Source organism: Melanotaenia boesemani, chromosome 21 (genome assembly GCF_017639745.1).
Source record: "Melanotaenia boesemani isolate fMelBoe1 chromosome 21, fMelBoe1.pri, whole genome shotgun sequence".
NCBI classification, from domain to species: Eukaryota; Metazoa; Chordata; class Actinopteri; order Atheriniformes; family Melanotaeniidae; genus Melanotaenia; species Melanotaenia boesemani.
Genome location: NC_055702.1, coordinates 5375736 through 5395254, shown reverse-complemented (window position 1 = coordinate 5395254; position 19519 = coordinate 5375736). Strand labels below are relative to the sequence as shown.

At 36.6% G+C, this 19519-nt stretch overlaps 1 protein-coding gene across 2 annotated transcripts; it reads right to left on the bottom strand.

Annotated features, from left to right (window-relative positions):
• Positions 1-1441: 1441 nt before the first annotated feature.
• On the bottom strand, positions 1442-18824 carry ttll6 (tubulin tyrosine ligase-like family, member 6). Of its 2 annotated transcripts, XM_041973194.1 has the most exons (17): positions 18697-18824; positions 15535-15684; positions 12743-12899; positions 12374-12411; positions 11583-11701; positions 11072-11202; positions 10809-10965; positions 10591-10734; positions 10425-10510; positions 9197-9422; positions 6521-6699; positions 6218-6406; positions 4461-4608; positions 3889-4137; positions 3714-3791; positions 2751-2904; positions 1442-2320 (listed from the first exon to the last, which is right to left on the bottom strand). In XM_041973194.1, exons 3-17 carry the CDS (start codon positions 12892-12894, stop codon positions 2067-2069), a joined length of 2304 nt encoding a protein of 767 aa, XP_041829128.1. In that variant the 5' UTR covers positions 12895-12899; positions 15535-15684; positions 18697-18824; the 3' UTR covers positions 1442-2066. The 2 variants fall into 2 exon arrangements, with proteins under 2 accessions (XP_041829128.1, XP_041829129.1); XM_041973195.1 differs by lacking the exons at positions 15535-15684; positions 18697-18824 and having other exon boundaries at positions 1443-2320; positions 12374-12414; positions 12743-12827.
• Positions 18825-19519: the final 695 nt, after the last annotated feature.

The window sequence follows — 19519 nt, the reverse complement described above, 5'->3', positions numbered from 1 at the left end:
TCTTTATTTTCACAAAAGCCCGAAATGTGTGAATTTAATGTTGGTTGAAAGGGGAAAGTGTGCGCAGGTGGAACTGTGAAGGTATTTTTGTCAGGCAGACATGACACAGGATGCGCTCTTGGTTCCGTTCAATCCGCTGTTTTTTTAAAGGTTCGTTTACCTTCTTATTGTTCTGTAACCACAACTGAAGTGTTATTTCCTCATTTCAACCTTCACGTAATTTAATGTTCAATTATTTTGGCCTCCATAGTTCCCCAAACCCCGCTTTTCACACATTTTCTTACAAATTTAAAATAAAAATCAAGAACCTCAAACGCGGATGATGGAGGCGCTGTTATAATCTCTGAAAATGAAGGAGTTCCTTCAGCCACTGTAGATCAATTTTCACCCCAAAATTAACTCTGATTTAACTTCTGAGGGAGATTTTACGGTTACAACTTCTATCAGCACAATTTCAACTCACCTAATTTTGAAATTAATTATTTAAAGGCGTATTTCCTCTTCCCTTTAAAATTTAATTTGTGTCTTTTGTCGGTTTTTATTGGTTAAAATGGACCTTTTTAGTTTGCATGCTGGTTTTGTCTCTCGCCAAAGAGGATTTCCGACATTTATATACCCAATAAAACCATAAATTCCCGAAATACACACCGCTTTGATATTTCCTCTCCAGAGACCAAAACTCAGAGCAACTGATTTCCTAAAACTGAACGAAAAATTTAAGCCAAATATATTTAAACAACGAGGACTGAGAGTTTTAACAGAAATAATGAAAAGCTCTCAAATAAAGATGAAATTAGCATATTTTTTCACACTTAGGCCCTTATCTTTTGATTTAATAGTAAATATTTTTTAATCAAACTTAATTGTAAACTCTTAATATGACAAAGGTTTAAATATAGGCTATATAATTTTAAATGGGACTGCAGAATTTATGCACAAACCAAAGGTTAGTTTGAGTTTTATAAGTTTAAAACGAACGGAGAGGTTAAAATGTAATTCTGTTTTCTTTCGTTCAGACAGAAAACCGTATTTCCACATTACAATAATTTAATAAAATAATTAAATAAATTTACTTATATTTTGAACTACTGACAAACAGTTCTGATCGATTCAAAATATTTTTTCTTGGCGTATTTTTACAACAGGAAACAAGTTAGTGTTGTTTTAAAGAATTTCCTTTAAGACTGTTGACTTTTAAAAGTTTTTTTCTCTCCTTAATTTTGTTTGTTTTTCCGTCTTTTGTCTTCAGTCTGTCACCAAAACAAAGGAAAACAAACACGCTGTAAAGTTTATGGCCTCTGAAACTAAAAAAGCTCCGATTAAAACACACAATGTAAAATCAATACATATATAACAATTTTTAAAAATCTGTTTTAAAAATTACACTAGTATCAAACAACTATAAATGAATGAGTAAAAATCTTTTTTTAATATTTGTGCAGAATATGAGAATTCAGTCACCACAATGAAAATCACACATTTTATTAATTTCCATAGCAAAAAAAGTTATTTTCTATTACTGAAATAAATTTCCTTGAGATAAAAAGCAGCAAGTTTTTATTTTCTACATCCAACAATGGATGACTTTTAAACCTAGTTTTAAATTTGTTAATTAAGAATTTAATAGTCCTGAAACATGAGGAGATTTAGTTCAGTTGATACAATCATGTCCATATCAGAACACAGAAGTCAGTGAATTAATACGTTTCAGATTCTTTTTGAAAGCTAATTTGCAGAAATGGGTCTGTCATGTTCCATCATATAATTTGGCACTGTATGTGGGATTTTGCTTGAGACAATCCCCTTTAAATACAAGCTGTTAAACATATTTGCACAAACAGTATAAAAGTTTGAAGCATAATGTTGTAAACAGCAGATGTCAGCATATAAAATCTTTTACAAACATGAGATATTCTCTATTGGCACAGTGTCTTTTACTACATTTTCACAGTTTTATTCAACCTCCATCTCTCCACAGATGTTTTCCTAAAAAGAAAATACATCATCTGCTGAAGGTTTGGTCCCTCACTTCCTGCTCAATGACCCTCGGGGGTCTCTCCTGTTCCTCAGTGCCCTTTGCTGTGCTGGGGGACTCTGCGGGAGGAGTTCCGGACAACGTGAGAGAAGCTAGGCCTCCTGACCAGTGGGGCACGTGTGGAGATAACAAGCAGGCTCTGGAGATCTGCAGGGTCATGGGGCATGGAGGGGCAGTGCAGACCGCCTTTAGGGACGTGGTTTATGACGGGGATGCCGGGACGGGACCTGGTATCCATGTAGGAGCTGCTCCTGCTGTCCTGCCTCACAACATGACAGCTACTGGCTATGAAAAAAAGAAAGTATAACACCTGAGAGAAATAAACAGAAAACTAACAAAAAAAGATTGATTGTGTTTTCTTTTGTTGTTTTTAACTATGTTTTTATTCATGTGGGTCTCGGGAAGACGATGAACACAGTAAATCATTTAAATAGTAAATAAGTCAAATCTTATATAAAACATTATTGTCCCTCTTTTTCCCAAGTTAAGATTTATCAGATTTTGCTGTTTTTTTTTTTCATGTGACATTTTATATAGTTTTAAAACAGCAGAACACAGAAAAACAAGAAGGAATTTCCTGCTGTTAAAGAAAATAACAAACCTAAATCACCTTCTATTAATGCTATAAAAAAAGAAAAGAAAACGAATAAAAGAAAAACATCACCATGCATCATCTTTCAAACTGCAGTACTTATTGTAAGGCAGATGTGCTTACCTGGCCAGGGCATCCGCTGGGCGCTGATGGTCCTACGTAATTCTCCCTGCCTTTTGAGGCTCTCAGAATTGTGCAGGCAGGCAGACTCATTCAGGCTCCTCTGGTTGATTGGGGGCCTCAGCAAACGCAGCTGAGTCATGTGAGAGTGGAGCTGCTGCAATATGCCAATGAAATTATTTCATTACAATGATTATTCTCTGCAAATTATCATTGAAGAGCCTGAACATTACAAGAGGACATTGAGTGGAGAAAAAAAAAGAAAAATTATGTGTTAATTCCTTTTTATTTATTTTAGTTTAACAGATGCTGAATATCTGAAGTATCGCTGATCTAAATTTTTACACCTTAACTACTAAAAACATTTAATTTTTTATTTACAATCAGTTGAACAGGCCTTTTACCTCTTGCATTTCTCTGATAAATTAATATTAGTTAAAAGAGGCAAAGATTAAGTAATTTATCAAGAGGTTAATCCAAATAAATATTTTGCTAGGGGAGGAAAAAAAGCACACAAACAAAAACAGGTTAATGCTGCTGACATGACATATTCTGTTTGTTTGTAAAAACATATGTAAAAGTCATTATTATTATTTGGAGAATTATGAATTACATGTTTTTTTCTTTTTTAAAATTCTTCTTTTAATTTTTTTACTTTTCTAGATATTTCATCAAATAATCAACAATGTAATTATTTTTGTTTAAAATAATTGTGTTATACTGAATTTCAATTGTGAAATTTGAGCAGAAGTTTTCCTAAAATGGTTAAAATACAGTTTAATAACTAATGTAGATGTAATAGGTTATATCTGAGGAAACAAACTAGGAATTTTGGAATAATTTTTTTAAGTCATGCAGCTTATATGAGAAATTTTATAAACTATACAAAAATAATTAAAAAAAACTCACAAAAATAAAGAAATTGCATTATTTCAGTTGGGTTGTGCCTTTTTTATTCTTGGTTACCTGCCGCAAGTTCTGATGGCAGGACTGCTGCTGCTGCTGCTGCTGCTGCTTTGTCCTCTGTGAAATCAGCGAATCCATCTGTAATAAATAATTCAATAAAACACAATAAGATAAAAGCATTTTTGTTCAGTTTACTCTGAGCAGAGTGTTGGTGGGCCTGAGGTCATATTCCTACCTTTGTCAGCTCTTGTATCTCACTCTGCTTATGGCTGCAGGTTTCCTTGAGGTCCTGCAGGACTCCACCTCCTTCCATCGGGCCCTGCAGCAGCTGGTGGATCTGGTCCACCACCCCCAGTTCCTCCAGCAGTTTCTTCCTCTGGAGCAATGAGTTGATCCGCTCTTTCTCCTCCTCCCTCTCCTGTTGCTCCTCCTCCTCTCGGACTTCTGCACATTCTGGATCCACTGATGGTCCGATCAGAGGCGACTGTACAGAAACATTGGATTCAATTTGTTTTTATTGCCTGGCTCAGTTTGTAGCATTTGTGATAAATTAGCAGTTACTGTCACCCAATAATCTTAATACCACAGTTTGTTTTTCCCACCTTGACAGTAAAAGATATTTTAATATGAAATGAGGGACATCTAGTAAAAGATATCTGGAGGAATATTTTAAAGTGGGTATGTGTCTGCACTGACTCTAAGAGGTCAGCCAGAAGATGAACCATTCATCTCAGGATGAAGTGTGACTCCCTCCTGTGGCTTCATGTCGACATTGCACCTGAGCAGCACAGTAAAGGACAGCCTCACCGGCTGCAGTTCAGGAGGCGGCGGTGCTGATGCTCTTTGTGGTTTAACTCGCTCTCCTGCTGTCTCCCCCTGCAAGTCTCTCCTCCGCCCCCCCTTCTGGCCCCGCTCTTTCTGCTCCTGCTTCAGACGCAGCTCCTGCAGCTGTTGCCTAAAAACATAAGAAAACTTTAGCACTTATCTGTAATAATAGGCCATTTACACCTAATCAAGTATCTTAAACAAAAGTAGATATGAAATTAAACCTTTTAGCGTCTGTTTTATAAAGCCGTGTCAGAACAAAAACACCTCCTGACAATGAGAACCCTTAAAAATGTTATAAAATTCATGAAAATGCTCAAAACATTTTCTGTAGCTTACAAAACATTAAAGCAAATGGAGGAAAAATCAGTGTTTAAAGCTATTTAACAACCATCAACTCAGTTTTATTGAATTAAGTAGTGGAGCAGTATTCCATACACCCAGGTTTCTAATTAATAATTTGAGATACATGTTCATTCGGCTCATTGTCATCACTCAGTGGAAATTAAGTCCATGACTGGATTTAATTTGGCCCCAAATTATGTGGGAAGATCACACACCCCTGACTGATGTTATATCCTATAATTAAAATGCTTAATTTGTTCAAGAACATTAACATGTTTTGATAGATTTAAGAGACCTTCTGCATGTCCAGTAGAGCCTTGGCAGAAGAAAGAAGTTTCAGCTATTAAAAGATACCTCCAGACTTCTGTGAAATAAAAACTGGGAAAAAACTGATTTTTATTATTTTTTTTCCAAAAAACGAAGAATTCCAACAGCAAAACCTGAAATAAAATTACACTTTGACTAATCCTAAAAAGGATCAAGGCTGGAAATCACATGTAATCCGGCCATCAGTCAGTAATCTAAGACAGAAGCCAATAATCAACAGCATTACTTTATATTTAAATTTTATTATAGTTTTTACTATTTTGTCAGATAAGTGGTTACTCTTAAAATTTTAGAAAAAAAAAATGAAGGAGCCTACAGTTATTAATGGAGAATCTTTTCATTGCTTTTTTTATATTTGATGTAAAATAATAATAATAATAATAACAATATTCATGAAAAACAATCAAAAAGCTTAAAGAGAAAAAAAAATCTAACAAGCCTGCGGTGCTTTGTTCGTTTACTTATTCCACAACACAAAATGCAATTTATAATATGATGAAGTTTATCAAAACTTAATTAATCACCTAATTAGACATTTTTAAAATATTTCTAACACATTTGGGACTAACATCATTATTCGTATTTCATATGCAATCCTTTCTCTATGAGATGATGTGAAACAGACATGATTCTTTAATTTAGTCTGATGATCTTTTTATCTGTTTGGACTGCTGGAAGTGACGAGACCAGTTTCTTGTTCTGATGACTGATTTATATGTGATGTGGATATGGGTGAGCTACTAATTAATTGCTCTTATGTAGTCAATACAGTTGTCTTAAAGTCTTGAAGACAAACCACAATCTGCATGTGTCCATGACTCTGGCCTGCCTGAAACATATCGGAGCATTATGAAATGTAAAATTCAACAAATGAACCACAGATTTGTTGAGAAGATAAAATCTTAAATCAAATAAGAACAGAAAAATCCTTAACTTTAAAATATCAACTGGTCTCCTCTATTTTAGGTCAGAGACACAGTAGTACAAACGGATATGTGTGTGCATCACCTCCAGCCTCTTTGCTGACCCATACAGAGCAGGTGTTACTTGTAGTGTGATGTAAGTACCTGGCACACTCCTCTCTGGCCTTAGATGCTGCAGTCTCCTGGAAGAGCGAACTGCTGTGTTTGAAGTATTTGTCGTATTTCTCCCCTCCCTCTCTGGGATAGATCCTCTTGAAACCCCCCAGGTGTTTGGCCTCATACTTTTCCATCTGCTCCACTGTGGCTGCCTGGCTCTGTCGCAGCTCCTCTGACCTGGTGAAACACACGTCGCAAAACTAATCTGCAAACTGTGTGTCCACTGCAAGCCATCCAGGAATGTGTTTTAGTGTGACCTTGGAGCAGAAGCGTCACACATCATTTACCTACCTGGCCTCTTTAGAGCGGTTTTGCTGCAGTCTGTCCTTTGCCCTGCGCCTCTCCTCTTTGGTGATCTTGTGACGGTCACAGGCGCCCAGGTTAATGAGGACCAGAGTGTCGTACAGCAATGCATCCTTCACCTCACGGTCCAGCTGTGAGTCAGTGGTAAAACTCGGGGAGTGATTCACCTGCACAAAGACAGACACCTATGATATATCCCTAAAAAGATTTTTAAAAAACAAAAATGGAAAAAAAAAAAGATTTTCTTGAGAAACATTTTAACTCCTTAAGCCTGATTATAAATTGATGCTTTACAGACAAATACTGTTCAAAGCCTCCAAACTTGCAATGGAACTATCTGTGAATTTGCATTTAAAGATGTCAGCACTTTAACATTTTCTCAGATCCTCTCTGAATCAGCTGCTCGGAGAATCAAACCTATAAGATGTTGCACCAAAAAACTAGAACCAGCATGACCAAGAACCAAAATGCCACAACGGCATTCAGTACTTGTAAACTTGAATTTTGGGGTTAATGTGATTAAAAATATGCACATATATTTTTAAAAGTTTCAAAGTTTAAAGATAAAAGAAAAAGTCTGTTTCAAAAGTCTTGAGCTTGTTTCTTTGTATACTTAACTAAACTTGATCTCTTTTATGTTTTTGTTTATTTTTTAGGGTTTTTGAAAGTCTTTGAATGTTATACTAGGGACATTTGCAGCTTTCTTTTACTCATTTCCAGTCTTGACCATTTTCAGAGGATGTGTTTTGAGTTTCTTAAGCCACTTAACACTTTCCTATAAATCATTCAAGCATGAAAAAGATCCTAAACTTCTATTTTTCACTCAGCATGTGAAACAGAGGACACTATCTGGATGAAAAAAGTGCTCTCCCTCTCTCTCTCCTGCTTTGTTGTAACTTGCCTTGCAGGATTGAGCATCAGTTAAATGTCATTAAACTAATTATAGTAGTTATAGCATTGTTCTGTATTAGTCCATATTTTATATTCTGTATGCAGGTTTTTCAATGTTAAACCAGCAATATTAACATTGTATTACAGTAGGTGGAAGATGGCATCCAAGACATGCATGTTAGATTGTGTAAACGGGTCTCTTTTGTAAATGAAACTGCGTGTCTCATTGGGGCTACCTGTATAAAAAATAAAAAATAATAATAATACACCTTTATGGCACATCTAACATCATTTCTTGGCACCCTGCTCTAATTTCCACTGTAGTCCATCAAAACAAACAAGAGATTGAAGCTAAAGATAAGTTCCAAAGCTGTAAAGGAAATACCTCCTAGAATAATCCAATAACATCAAATTACTCTTCAAAAATATACATTTACTGTAGTGTCAACAAGCAAAAATACGAGATATTACAAATATGAAATAAAATATGGCAACTTAAAAATGCAGCACAGATTATTTCGGGTGTGTCCCAACAGAAGCGTGCAGACCCTGAATTGGGGCACAACCAAAATGTCCCTTTTTATGTTACAACCTTGTGTTTGTGGTGTGATAAATGACTTACTGGCTTTCACACATTTCTGTGGTTTCCTCATGTGAGACTGTCACAGAGGCATCTATAAATCTGAGCGAAGTTCACAAAGGCTCCATCTTGGGCTCACTGTTGCCTAGATGCTCCTACTTGCTCAAATTATGAAAACAACTAAATATGTTAACAAAACTATACTGATGACACACAAATCTACATAACCATCACACTAGAAGAGTGTAGCCTGATCCAAACACTGATCAAATGCATTGATCAAATTAAAACTTGGATGTGCCAGAACTTTCTTCAGTTAAATTAAGACAAAAATTCAGGGTCTTCTGGATCATTATGAACAAACCAGATCCTTTAGGTCGTCAGGGTCAAATCTGCTTTATCTTCTCAAAGTCATAACTAAACATGGTGAGGCAGCATTCAGTGTTTATGCTAAAAATCTTTCTATTTGCCGCCTTTTCACCAAAACAACTGTTGATTCCTCACTCTGTAACTTTTATTTTTTGCATTCTATCTTATTTTACTTTAGCTTTTTTTGTCTTTATTGAATTTCTTTTATTTCTTTTTAAAGTTTGTTTTTAATGTACTTTTTGAAGCTTCCTCTAAACCCAGTTGTAATGCTTTTAATGTTTCACGTGAAGTACTTTGAATCGTCTTGTACATTAAATGTCCTTTACAAATAAACTTGCCTTGCCTTTCTTTAAGAAAACAGTCTGAGAGAAATAAAATTGTTTATTTGCAGTAACAAGGAGATTCCCATGGAGCAATTAGCTAAAAACTTGGCATTTCTCAGCATAGTGTACAGTGTGTCCTTAAAATATTCCAGGAAACTGTGAAGGACAAAAGAAGTGTCAGGCCTAAAAATTATGTACAACAGACAGGCAGGACCTGAAAGTGATGTCCGTAAAGGGACTTTGTGTAACATTTTTCTGCTGTTTACTGGCCAAAATCAATGTCTGCATGTGTATTTGCATTATTATTGGTGTATTATGACCCCAATATATAAATAAATAAAGGGTGGCTCAAGATTTTTGCACAGTAGTGTAAATATCTGTCATCTGCTCTATAAGACGGATAACACAGAAAGCTATCAAATCAGCATGAAAACCTGAAGCTGGGTAAATACTGTGCACGTTTATGTTTGAAATCTTAAGTTTGGTATGATGATAAATCACCTCCAGCACCCAGGGTTTGAGCCGGTGATCCAGCAGCACATCGAAACCCAGGATCTCAAAGCAGGCGCTGGCTGAGGTGTGGTTGGGGAAACACGTGTGGTAGTTATGCTTGAGGATGGGGTGAGCGGAGATCAGCGTCTTTATGATGATGTCCTCAATGTCATTCCACATCTTCTCTGTGTTGCAGTCGATGGACTCCAGGTGTTTGTTGAGGCTAGACAACTTCCTGGTGAAAGGAAATCATAACAATGTTGCAGTAAATATGCACAGAAAAACTTGGTAGATGGACATAACAAAATTCTGGAAACAATTTCCACCAATATCAAATGCTTCAATTTAGCAAAGAATTGTTTTGACTGAAGTATTTGTAAATATGCTGGATCAACTTGACGTATTTGGGTTACTGTAAGATTACCATGGTTCAGTTGTAAGGGTAAAAATGACATATTAACCAAGGACCTGACTTGAGAAGGTATGGGTCTTGTGTAAGGACCCAAACTGGAAGATCCTATGCCCTATTCTGGATTCAAACTTGGGTCTACTATACGGGAGTTGAATGCCTTGCCAACTGAGGTATTCAGCCTTCTTGCAAAAAGTCAAGGATAGTTAACTTCCGGGTTAAATTCACAGGAAATTTGAAAAGGTCATGCTACAATGATATTTTATCATGAATGCAGGACGTTAAAGTTGGTGTCATCTTGGTCTGATGAAGCCAAAATGTGAAAAACTTGATGAGGAGGACATAAGTATTTCTGATTAATACACTTAATTTAACTGGATTAGCACAATTAATTGATGCATTTGTACTATTTTAAAAAGTATTTGTAACTCTCATATTAAATTAAGTACACTTATACTCTATCATACAAGTGTAAATGGCAAAAGAAAATTAAGTCCAATCCTTGGTTGTTATGTTGTATTTACCCTTACAAATCTAGCTGGACTGAACCAACTAACAAGACCCAAATTTATCAAGTTAACCCAGCATTACACCAAGTTCAGTTAAATAAATTCTTTCTTGTTAAGTTAAAGCATTTAATTTAGGTGGAAATGATTTCCATAATTTTCTTTTTCAGTGTAGGATGTTGTGCTATAACAACATGATTTAAAACAAATCAACTACAAACCATGATTTTATTTGTTAGAAGCTACATGTTCTGTGAGTTTGCTTTTTTAATGTAGTATGGCCTTAATAACACAATACACATCATATGCAACATTTAGTCACCGCTTGCTGCCAACGTCCTCATCGCGGACAAAGTTCTCACTGTTCTTGTTGATGGAATAGTTGGTAAGATGCATGCACACATCCTCCTAACATTAAAGAAAAAAAAAACATAAATTATTTCATTTAAAAGTGACCACGGTTGTTTCTTCATGTCGGCCGTTCTTACCACATTGTTGTGTGTTGGCTCGTTGTACTTTGTGGTGCAGAAGCGAGCCAGTCCCTCCTTAAACATGAATATGCTGAATGGGTCACAAGATGTAACCAGCACATAGATCCGCAAGTCGAACTTGTATCCGTTGATCATGAAAGGCTGGAGAGGTAGTAAATGAAATTTAAACTTTCACTTTTTTGTGCCGGTATTTTACTTTTTTATTACCGACTCACCCTGGAGACGTAAACCTGGCAGATCATATGTTCTCCAGGTGGGATGTCTCTACTGGACTTGGTGATGAAGATGCCTTTGCCTTGGCAACCTGTATCTGGCTTACAGATGTATGTCTTGCTTTTCTTGGCCCTGGTATAAGCTTGGAAGTCACTGTAGCTGCAAAGCACCATCAGACAAGGAAAATATACTTAAACAAAGTTAAGAAAAAAAAGGGATAAACTGCAAACACTAATTAAAATAGTCAAATTAAGTGCAAACTGACTCTGCAGGAAGGCACCATGTTCTGGGAAAGATATTGTAGTCTTTAGGAAAGAGTTTCAGCATGCGGTTCAGGTTTCTTGCCAGTGAATCTTTGCGGCAGATCTCACTCATCCCTGGGAAATGGTTTATTTTCTGCAAAGACAAGTATATTTACATGGCATGCGAGGACTGTCGCCGCTAATACCACATATTTTACATATAGAATTAGATCCAGATTGTATTCATCTTCAAAGAGGAGAATTAGGTGCATTGGTCACAAACCACTGAACAGTAACTCTGCTGAATTACCCCATTAAAGTAAATTACAAATTAAATGGCTGAGGTGAAAGAAATGTTCTGAGGTTTGAAAACCGTGCCCTAAAAAAGTAACTCTATTAAAACAGAACGGCTTTCTCTCCTGCTCATTTTCTGCTGCACAAATACAATTATACAGGTAATTTGTAGAAGTGGCCTCAGTTTCAGTGATGACGGCAGTAATATGCGTGTTAGTGTGAACAAACTGGTTCAAATACCTGGTAACGCTTCATGTCTTTAACACGGTCCAGAGACACAGAGCAGTCGGTCCAGAACAGCGTCCAATCTTCATCCTCCATTGCCTCCCTTAGGCCATATCTATGAGCAGCTCGCCGCACTGAGACAAATTAAACATTTAATATTTAGTAGATGTTCCCAATGGTTTGTAGTGTTGAGGACATCTGTATTCATCACTCTATAGTGCCCATTTTACCAAAGAAATTAAACACTTACATTAAAACTTATAATTTGCTTTTAACTTAAGTTTTATTGGTCTTATTGTTGCCAATATTATCTTGTTGTCAAAATGTTTTCCTGGTTGTTATTGTCAATTTTTAATTCTGACTTGTCTTTTAACCAGACTGTGACAAACGCTTGTTTAAAATAATCCCTGTTGGGTGTTATGATCTTAGTAGATGTTTAAAATCATCCCAAGGGCATTGAATGGGGTTAAACTGGAGCTCCCTCTGGGCTAATTAAATTCACACTGACTCACTTATAAAACTATTTATTTGCAGTCTTTGTGATTCCAAGACTGTCATGTTACAAAAGTGAAGGGTCAAACATCACCTGTTTCCTTCAAGTTGAAACACACTAATATCTAGAGTTCCCTTGGAAATAAATGGAAATGGAAATGGAAATAAAAGGCTTAACACAATAAAACAATAAATATAAAAAATTTCCAGAGTCCCTTTTCTAGCTAGAATAGGTGAAATGAATATTTGTACAACACAAGTTGAAATGAATATTTGTACAACACAAGATACTAGACTTTTTAAATCAAACTTACCACTTTCGTATTTGCAGTTGGTGAGGTTGATCCACAATCAACTGAAAGACAAGAAACAGAGAAAGAGGGACAGAAATCTGCTTTGCTGTGTGGTCCTATGAGTGCCTCAGTACACTCGTCATCCTGTCTAATATTTTTTACTTGAGACTGTAATGATTGTTTTTGAAAGTTTATAGTTTGGACCCCAGGAACACTAGCTGACATCTTGGTGTCAGCTAATGGGGATCCTTTTTAAATAAACAAATATTATGATGAGCAAATAATGAGAACCTCCAGGACCAGTTATAGGATGAGAAGTGCTGAGGTTTGTATTCTGCAGTGATTTGTAACTGAAGAGCTGCAAACAGAGGAGCTCCAGGAGTAAAGTACCTCCTCTTGGTTTTCCTCCTCTTCTTGCTAGTGGGTGGTGGTAAGGTGCGAATAAAGGCCTCAGTTTGGCATCCGTCCCCCTCGCCCTCTTCTTGTTGCTCATATTCATGAGCATCATCATTTCTGTCTGGACTGTCCACCTTTAGACCCATCCTGACTGAGAACAAACAAAAACAGATGACTTTGTTTGGTGTGCGAGCAACTGCTAACCTACGCCCTCCCATTTTCCTTATTTACATGGTTCTTTTTTAATGCTATGTGTTGAACAGCCTGACATTGAAACTCAATCAATCAGAACCAAGTACATGCTGTAGGAGATGGCCAGGAATCATGTTTCCGTTTCCATTCCTCTCATCAGGTGAGTGCTCTGGCTGTCAGCACGTAGTCACACACAGGCATTCAAGAGGTATTGTGGCAGCATGGCATACAAAGAGAGGTTAATACTACAACAACAGTGACAGATGGATGGATGGATAGTAGAGTTTTATATGCAACAAACTCCTTTAACTTCAATTTCTTCAAACAAGTTACCATTCCCTTTTAGCTTACCATTGTTAGCTGTGTGCACACATAGTCAACTGGAAGGTTCAGAGAATAACTTATCTGCAATAAGGTTAAATATATTGAACATTTTATTACAGAACGACCGATGATAAGAAAATTTATAGGCAATGTAAGCTAAGCGTCTCCTATGTAAGTTCAGTGCATGTACAGATGGAGTGATGTTGGCTTTGTTTAGGCCATACTGTAAACCGCTAGACTGCACACTTGTGGGCAAATTAAAGAAAAGCTGGTCTACAGATACTTCAAGTAGTTTATAATGATGCCATGAGGTTGTTAAAAATCGAAATGATGCAGTGCAAATATAATGTTAATTGCTGCTGGGGTGAGCACTTTTCAAACTGCTTTGAGAAATTTAATGTTTAAATTTATTTGTCGCCCTGATTCTTCCAAAAATTGAATTATTTTGGGACTAACTATTGTACGATTCAGTACGATATGATACCAAAAGGCATTGGTACAGTTGTTTTCTTGTGGGTGACTGATACAGAATATATTTTAAAATGTCTGTGTTGTATATTTATCTTAACTTTGGTCTGTCTCCAACTTCAAATTTATAATAAAGATTGAATTGAATTGTTTCGTTTCTGCTAACTATGGGAGTCTTTATGAGAGTTTTGTTCCTCTCTTTCTGAACTATTTCTTGTGTATGTGAGTGTGTGCATGACTGTCAGTCAGCCTGCGGTGAGCAAGCAAGAAAATAATAATCTTACTTTAACACATGAGCTGGCAAAAATCTGGTTGGTCTGCTAAAAAAAATGTACATTTTTGCCTGCTGGAATGTCGCAGATATGTTATACAAAATTTTAATTTGATCAAATAGTTGATGATTGAAATGAGAAGATAATCCATCTAACAGCTGAAATATTTCACTATGAACCAAACTGGTGGTCCAGATCAGGCTGCCACCCCCGAAGCTTTGCTAATCAAAACATTAAAAATCTAAATGTTCAAGAACTACATTCCACTGTTTTTGTAAATTTCTGTACTCTAACTTAAGTGCAGTGGGTGGTAAATTGCAGCAGCTTCTCAGCTGGTTGCCCCTGGGTCCTATCTGGTGTCTTATAAGGTAAATACAAGGTCAAGTTCATTCCTTGCAATGGTTATGGTAGGATACTGGGTTTGCTGGTGGCATTAAGGAGGGACATCCCAGGTACACAGTGGGAGGTTGTGGTGCAGGGTAACAGTATTCCGATCCAATGGCCTGGATAATCCTAGCCGTGAACTGTGAGCTTTACACCGGGCCAAACGCCCCACTGACCTCAGACCAGATACAGTTACGGCCTTGCAAACATTTTCTCTGAGACTGCACCCTCAGTGTGCAACAACAACAGGTAAACAAATTACACCTTTGTGTTAGTTGTCCTCACAAAACAATGACTGCTTGCAATATGGAATACTTCAACAAAAAATATACACACACACACATATATATATATATATATGAACAAATAAAGCAGATCTGGGCATATTTAGATGTCAACATGCATTCACTTCCTGTTTTTAAAGAAATTATTGCAATCATTACCTGTTAAACATTCACTGATGAAGTCACTGAACTAATTACTAACTCAGTCAAGGTGGAGGTCATGTATTTTGTGGCGTTAGTCTGTCCGTCCATCTGTCTGTTAGTAACATAACTCAAAATGTTATGGACGGATTTTTTTTTTTCAGGAAATCTCAAAAACGGAATAACGGACAACTGAGTAGATTTTGGGGGTGATTTGGATCACTACCTGGTCCAGGATTTTTTTAAAGATTCTTCACTATCGAGAGATAGAAATAATTTTGTTATCAGAGCTTCTAAATTAAAAATTATTGCCCTCAATCATTGACAGAAAAAGATTATAATGGCTTGGTAGAGGTCTGCGCTCTCTGGGTGCTTCTACATTTCATTTGGTTTCAAAGGTGCAACACATTTTCATTTTCAAGTATTTTCAAGGGTTGTCGTTTCTGGTACTGTTAAATTTAGTATTTAGTCAGAACTTGCTGATACAAATGGAATGAAAATTGATCAAGAAGACCCCCCAGTGTAAAGTACTATATATGACACAAGCTATAGTTTTAAAGAATCAACAGATCTCTAAACAAAAACTAGAAATGAAATCTTCCCATAAAAAGAGATGAAAGCATGACTGTTGAATTTAACTGCATCAGTTTTAGCTGCCATTTGAGTAACTTCATCACCATCACACCTCATTATCGTCTTTGGAGAAAAGTCTCTTACTCACCTGTGTTGTTACTGCTACATTTGCGAGGACAGTGATATTGGAAGATGCTGCACCTCTTGTTTTCAACAATCTTTTAAGATGCCATTGTGCTCCTCAGTTCCCAAACCAGTGAGGCACATCTCACCTCCATCCAGCATCTTTTTCTTATGTCTTAAAAACAGAGCAGATTTTTATCATCACAAGGGTGTCTTAGTTCAGATTGACTTACACCTTCAAGCAGTGGATCTGGTGACCAATTAGAAAAAAACCTGATATGTCATGACATGATGGAGAGACAATGAGCAGGAGACCTTAGCAGGATGTAAGTAGAGAGGGATAATCCCTGATATTTGTTCAATGAAATAGGAGAAGTCCTTTTCAGCACCTCAAGTTGTTAAATTTAAATCTGTGCTGAAAAGTGCTGCAGCACTGAGTGGTGTAAGTGAACAGCCTGGACATCTATCGCCTTGGCTAAGCTGAAATAAAGATCCTTCAGCTGAAGCTTGGCTTTCCACTGAAGACATTAAAAATAGAGCACAGGCGGAAGGGGTAATGGTGGTCAAACAGCAGACAAAGGAGAGTAGAAAGTAGACACACAAGACACTGTTTCTTTTGTGTCCCACTGTCCTGGCAGCTGACCAGATATCAATCAGGTAAAACAGAATCAATGACAATAAGGTGAAAGAGTAGGACAAAATCTGGTTAGGTGATCCGAGTCCTTGATTAATCAATCAATCAATCAGCATTAATTTATCATTAGCTGACATCTTACACCCTTCCATACTCACTCATCTATGCCATGTCTTTGTTATGATGCTTTAAAGATCCTCCACTGAGCTTCCAGCACGAATGTTACTGAAGAGCCATGAGAGTGTGAGATCAAAAGTATTTATTATGTGTATATATATCTGTGTTTGAGCAGCCATAGTGCATTCATATAATGATATTTAGGATATTTAGAAGAGGTTGCCTGCATCATAAAAAAATCCGGAAAGACAACCTGTTCTTATTTACTTTGGAAGACTTGTTATAAATGTGTACTGTTTGGTGCAATGGAGATGGAAGCAAATCATTAATCCTGATATTATTGATACGTATTGAGTTGTGTGATAAAACAAGACTTTTGGTAACTCCCTCTCTACAAAGAAGAAAGATACACAAAAACTGACAACAAATGGTGGTGTTGTGTTTTCCATATCTTTGCATTTATTTTGTATCTTTATTTTAGATTTGGATTCTGAATCGTTTGCTTGCGTGTCTTAATTCTATTCAAGTATATTGTCATCACTTTATGATGCACTGCAGTTCTTTTTTCATCTAGGTTCATTTGTGTCTCTTTGAGGATGATTTGCGTCTATTTGCAGTTTGTATTGCTGCAGTAATGCTATATCATTTTGTAATAATTCGGTATTTCTTCTCTTTGTTAACTTTTAGCATCTTTATTCTTAATTTAAATTATCTCTGTACACATTTTATATCCCAATTACCCTTTTTATTGTTTTGCAGCCCTTTTGTGGGAGTTTGGTCTCTGCAGAGTCATTTGGACAAGGTATTAACATCTGTAGTGATTTTGCATGTTTTAATGTTAGTTTTGGATATCCTATTTTGCAAGGTAGAGCGGTCGTCTTGTAGCCTGAGGGTTGCCGGTTTCAATTCTCGGCATATCGAGTTCATGTTGAGGTTGTAAGACACCAAACCCCTAATTGTTCCTGATGGGTCGTGGTTGAGCGCCTTGCATGGCAGCTTCCACCATCAATGTGTGAATGTGTGTGTGAATGGGTGAATGTGATGTATAATGTAAAGCGCTTTGGGTATCACTCCAGGTACAGAAAAATGCTATATAAATACGGACCATTTACCATTTGTGATTCATCTATAAATTTTTAAATATTTATTCATTCATTCTCTGTACTGCATAGTCCATTACAGGTCGCGGGTAAGCTGGAGCCTATGCCAGCATTTTAGCAGGTGAGAGACAGGGTACACCCTGGACAGGTCACCAGGCCATCGCAGGGCCAACATAGATAGGGACAAACAACCATTCACACTCACACTTACTCCTAGGGAGAATTAGAGTGACTAATTAACCTAACATGCATGTCTTTGGACAGTGGGAGGAAGCCAGAGAACCCGGAGAGAACCCATGCATACATGGGGCGCACATGCAAACTCCACACAGAAAGGTCGCTGCCCCCCAGGTTGGAACCTCCCCCCGGCCGATGCTCGAACCAGCAAACTTCTTGCTGTGAGACTGCGGTGCTATTTGTTTGTTTATTTATTTATTGATTGATTGATTAATTAATTATCTCACAGAGGTCCATTTATTTCTCTTTACTTTAGCTTCAAGTTTTTTTTTTTTTTTTGCTCTCTTTTATTGCTCATCTAGTTGGTTTGGGTCTGATAGTTTTCCACTCTTTGTGGTTGTTTGAGCCTCCTAGTTGTGTTGTGTTGTCCTTTGGTGACTCTTGGAACTTGTGTTTCCTCTCATTGTGTTAAGGTGATAACAATAAATATTTACAATCTCTTCAAACTTAAGCCACAGAACTTTAATTTTTTATTTTACTGACTGTTATATATTTTCAATTCAAACATTGGCAAAACAAAAGAAAACTACCCGATTTGCTTTAAAGGAACAAATCTGTCTTTATATGCACATCACTAGCTTTATTATAAACATGCCATTTATCACACTTGTGTATAACTGCTTGTAACCAAAGAGTAGCTTAAAGTATAGAATGGAAAATGATGGATGTGGACGTGAAACTGCGCATTCAATATTTATAAATTAATTGCGTGATTCATGCTCATTTATTTAATTGAGCAAGTATTCGGTTGGGTTAGGCTGTAAACCACGGTTTTACAAGGCTTAGCCTATTAAGCAGCCATCGACTGGAAATGACCCTGAGTTATTTCCACGATGACCATCAGAAGTGTTTTTCAAGAAACGAACAGGTTTGAGGGTTGAAAGGTAGGAAACATCGTGAAACTTACGCAAAGAACCAACATACAATATAAACTAACCGCTCAGCCTATAGTCTATGTACTGCGCTGTTACTATGGTAACAGAATGCTGACCTCTCCCAACCAGAATAGTTTTAAGCTAACAATTGTTGGCAACTAGCTCTAAATACCTACTTGAAAACGAATAAAAGGGTTTTAAAATGACATTACCAGGACCATTACCGTTAGAAAATTGTGTCCTCTTATATCCCGTTGAGCATCCGAGCAGCTGCGGGTGGTGTTTAAGCTACACTGTTGGCTGGACGCAAAGAGGAATTGTAGCCTCCAAATGTAAACATGAATGAACTCTACAGGAGTCACACACGCGCGCGCACAGCTACAGTGTAGGCAATGTAGCCAATCATAAGCCAGTGAAGAAAGAGTTCTTGAATCTGATACGTTGTTAGATCATCGATGAGAAAAGATGCATCAGCAGGCACAACTTTAAGTTTAAGTATTTTATATCAAAGATAATCAAAACATCTTATGTGTAAATGTACTTTCCCAAAAAATTAAAAAAAAATAAGCTCTTAACTTTTATCTTATTGATCTTTTTTATTTATTTTTTTATTTTGTTTTTACTAAATACTGCTTAAAACTCCCGGTAAGTGTTCATGTCATAGCCTATATATGTTTTAGTTTTATGAATTGACTTAGGCTACTTTACCATATATCTATTCAATCGACTGTAAAATGATAACAATAAAAAAAAAACATTTAACTGAAGGAAAACTTGACAAGTGGATTGCAAAAGAGTTTGGCTCCCTCTTGTGTATTTAGGTTAAATTGCAGGTAAGAGGAGGTACATTGTTGATATGGACTTCATATCCCACAATGCAGACATTAATTCGAGACATTTCCGATGCTTTCATTAACAATTGGAAACAAATAAACTATGTTATATAAAACGCACACACATTTAAATGAAATTTAAACAAGATACAATTGTATATAGTATGCTAAAAAAATTAAATATTTCAAACTGAAAACAATAGAAAAATAGCAG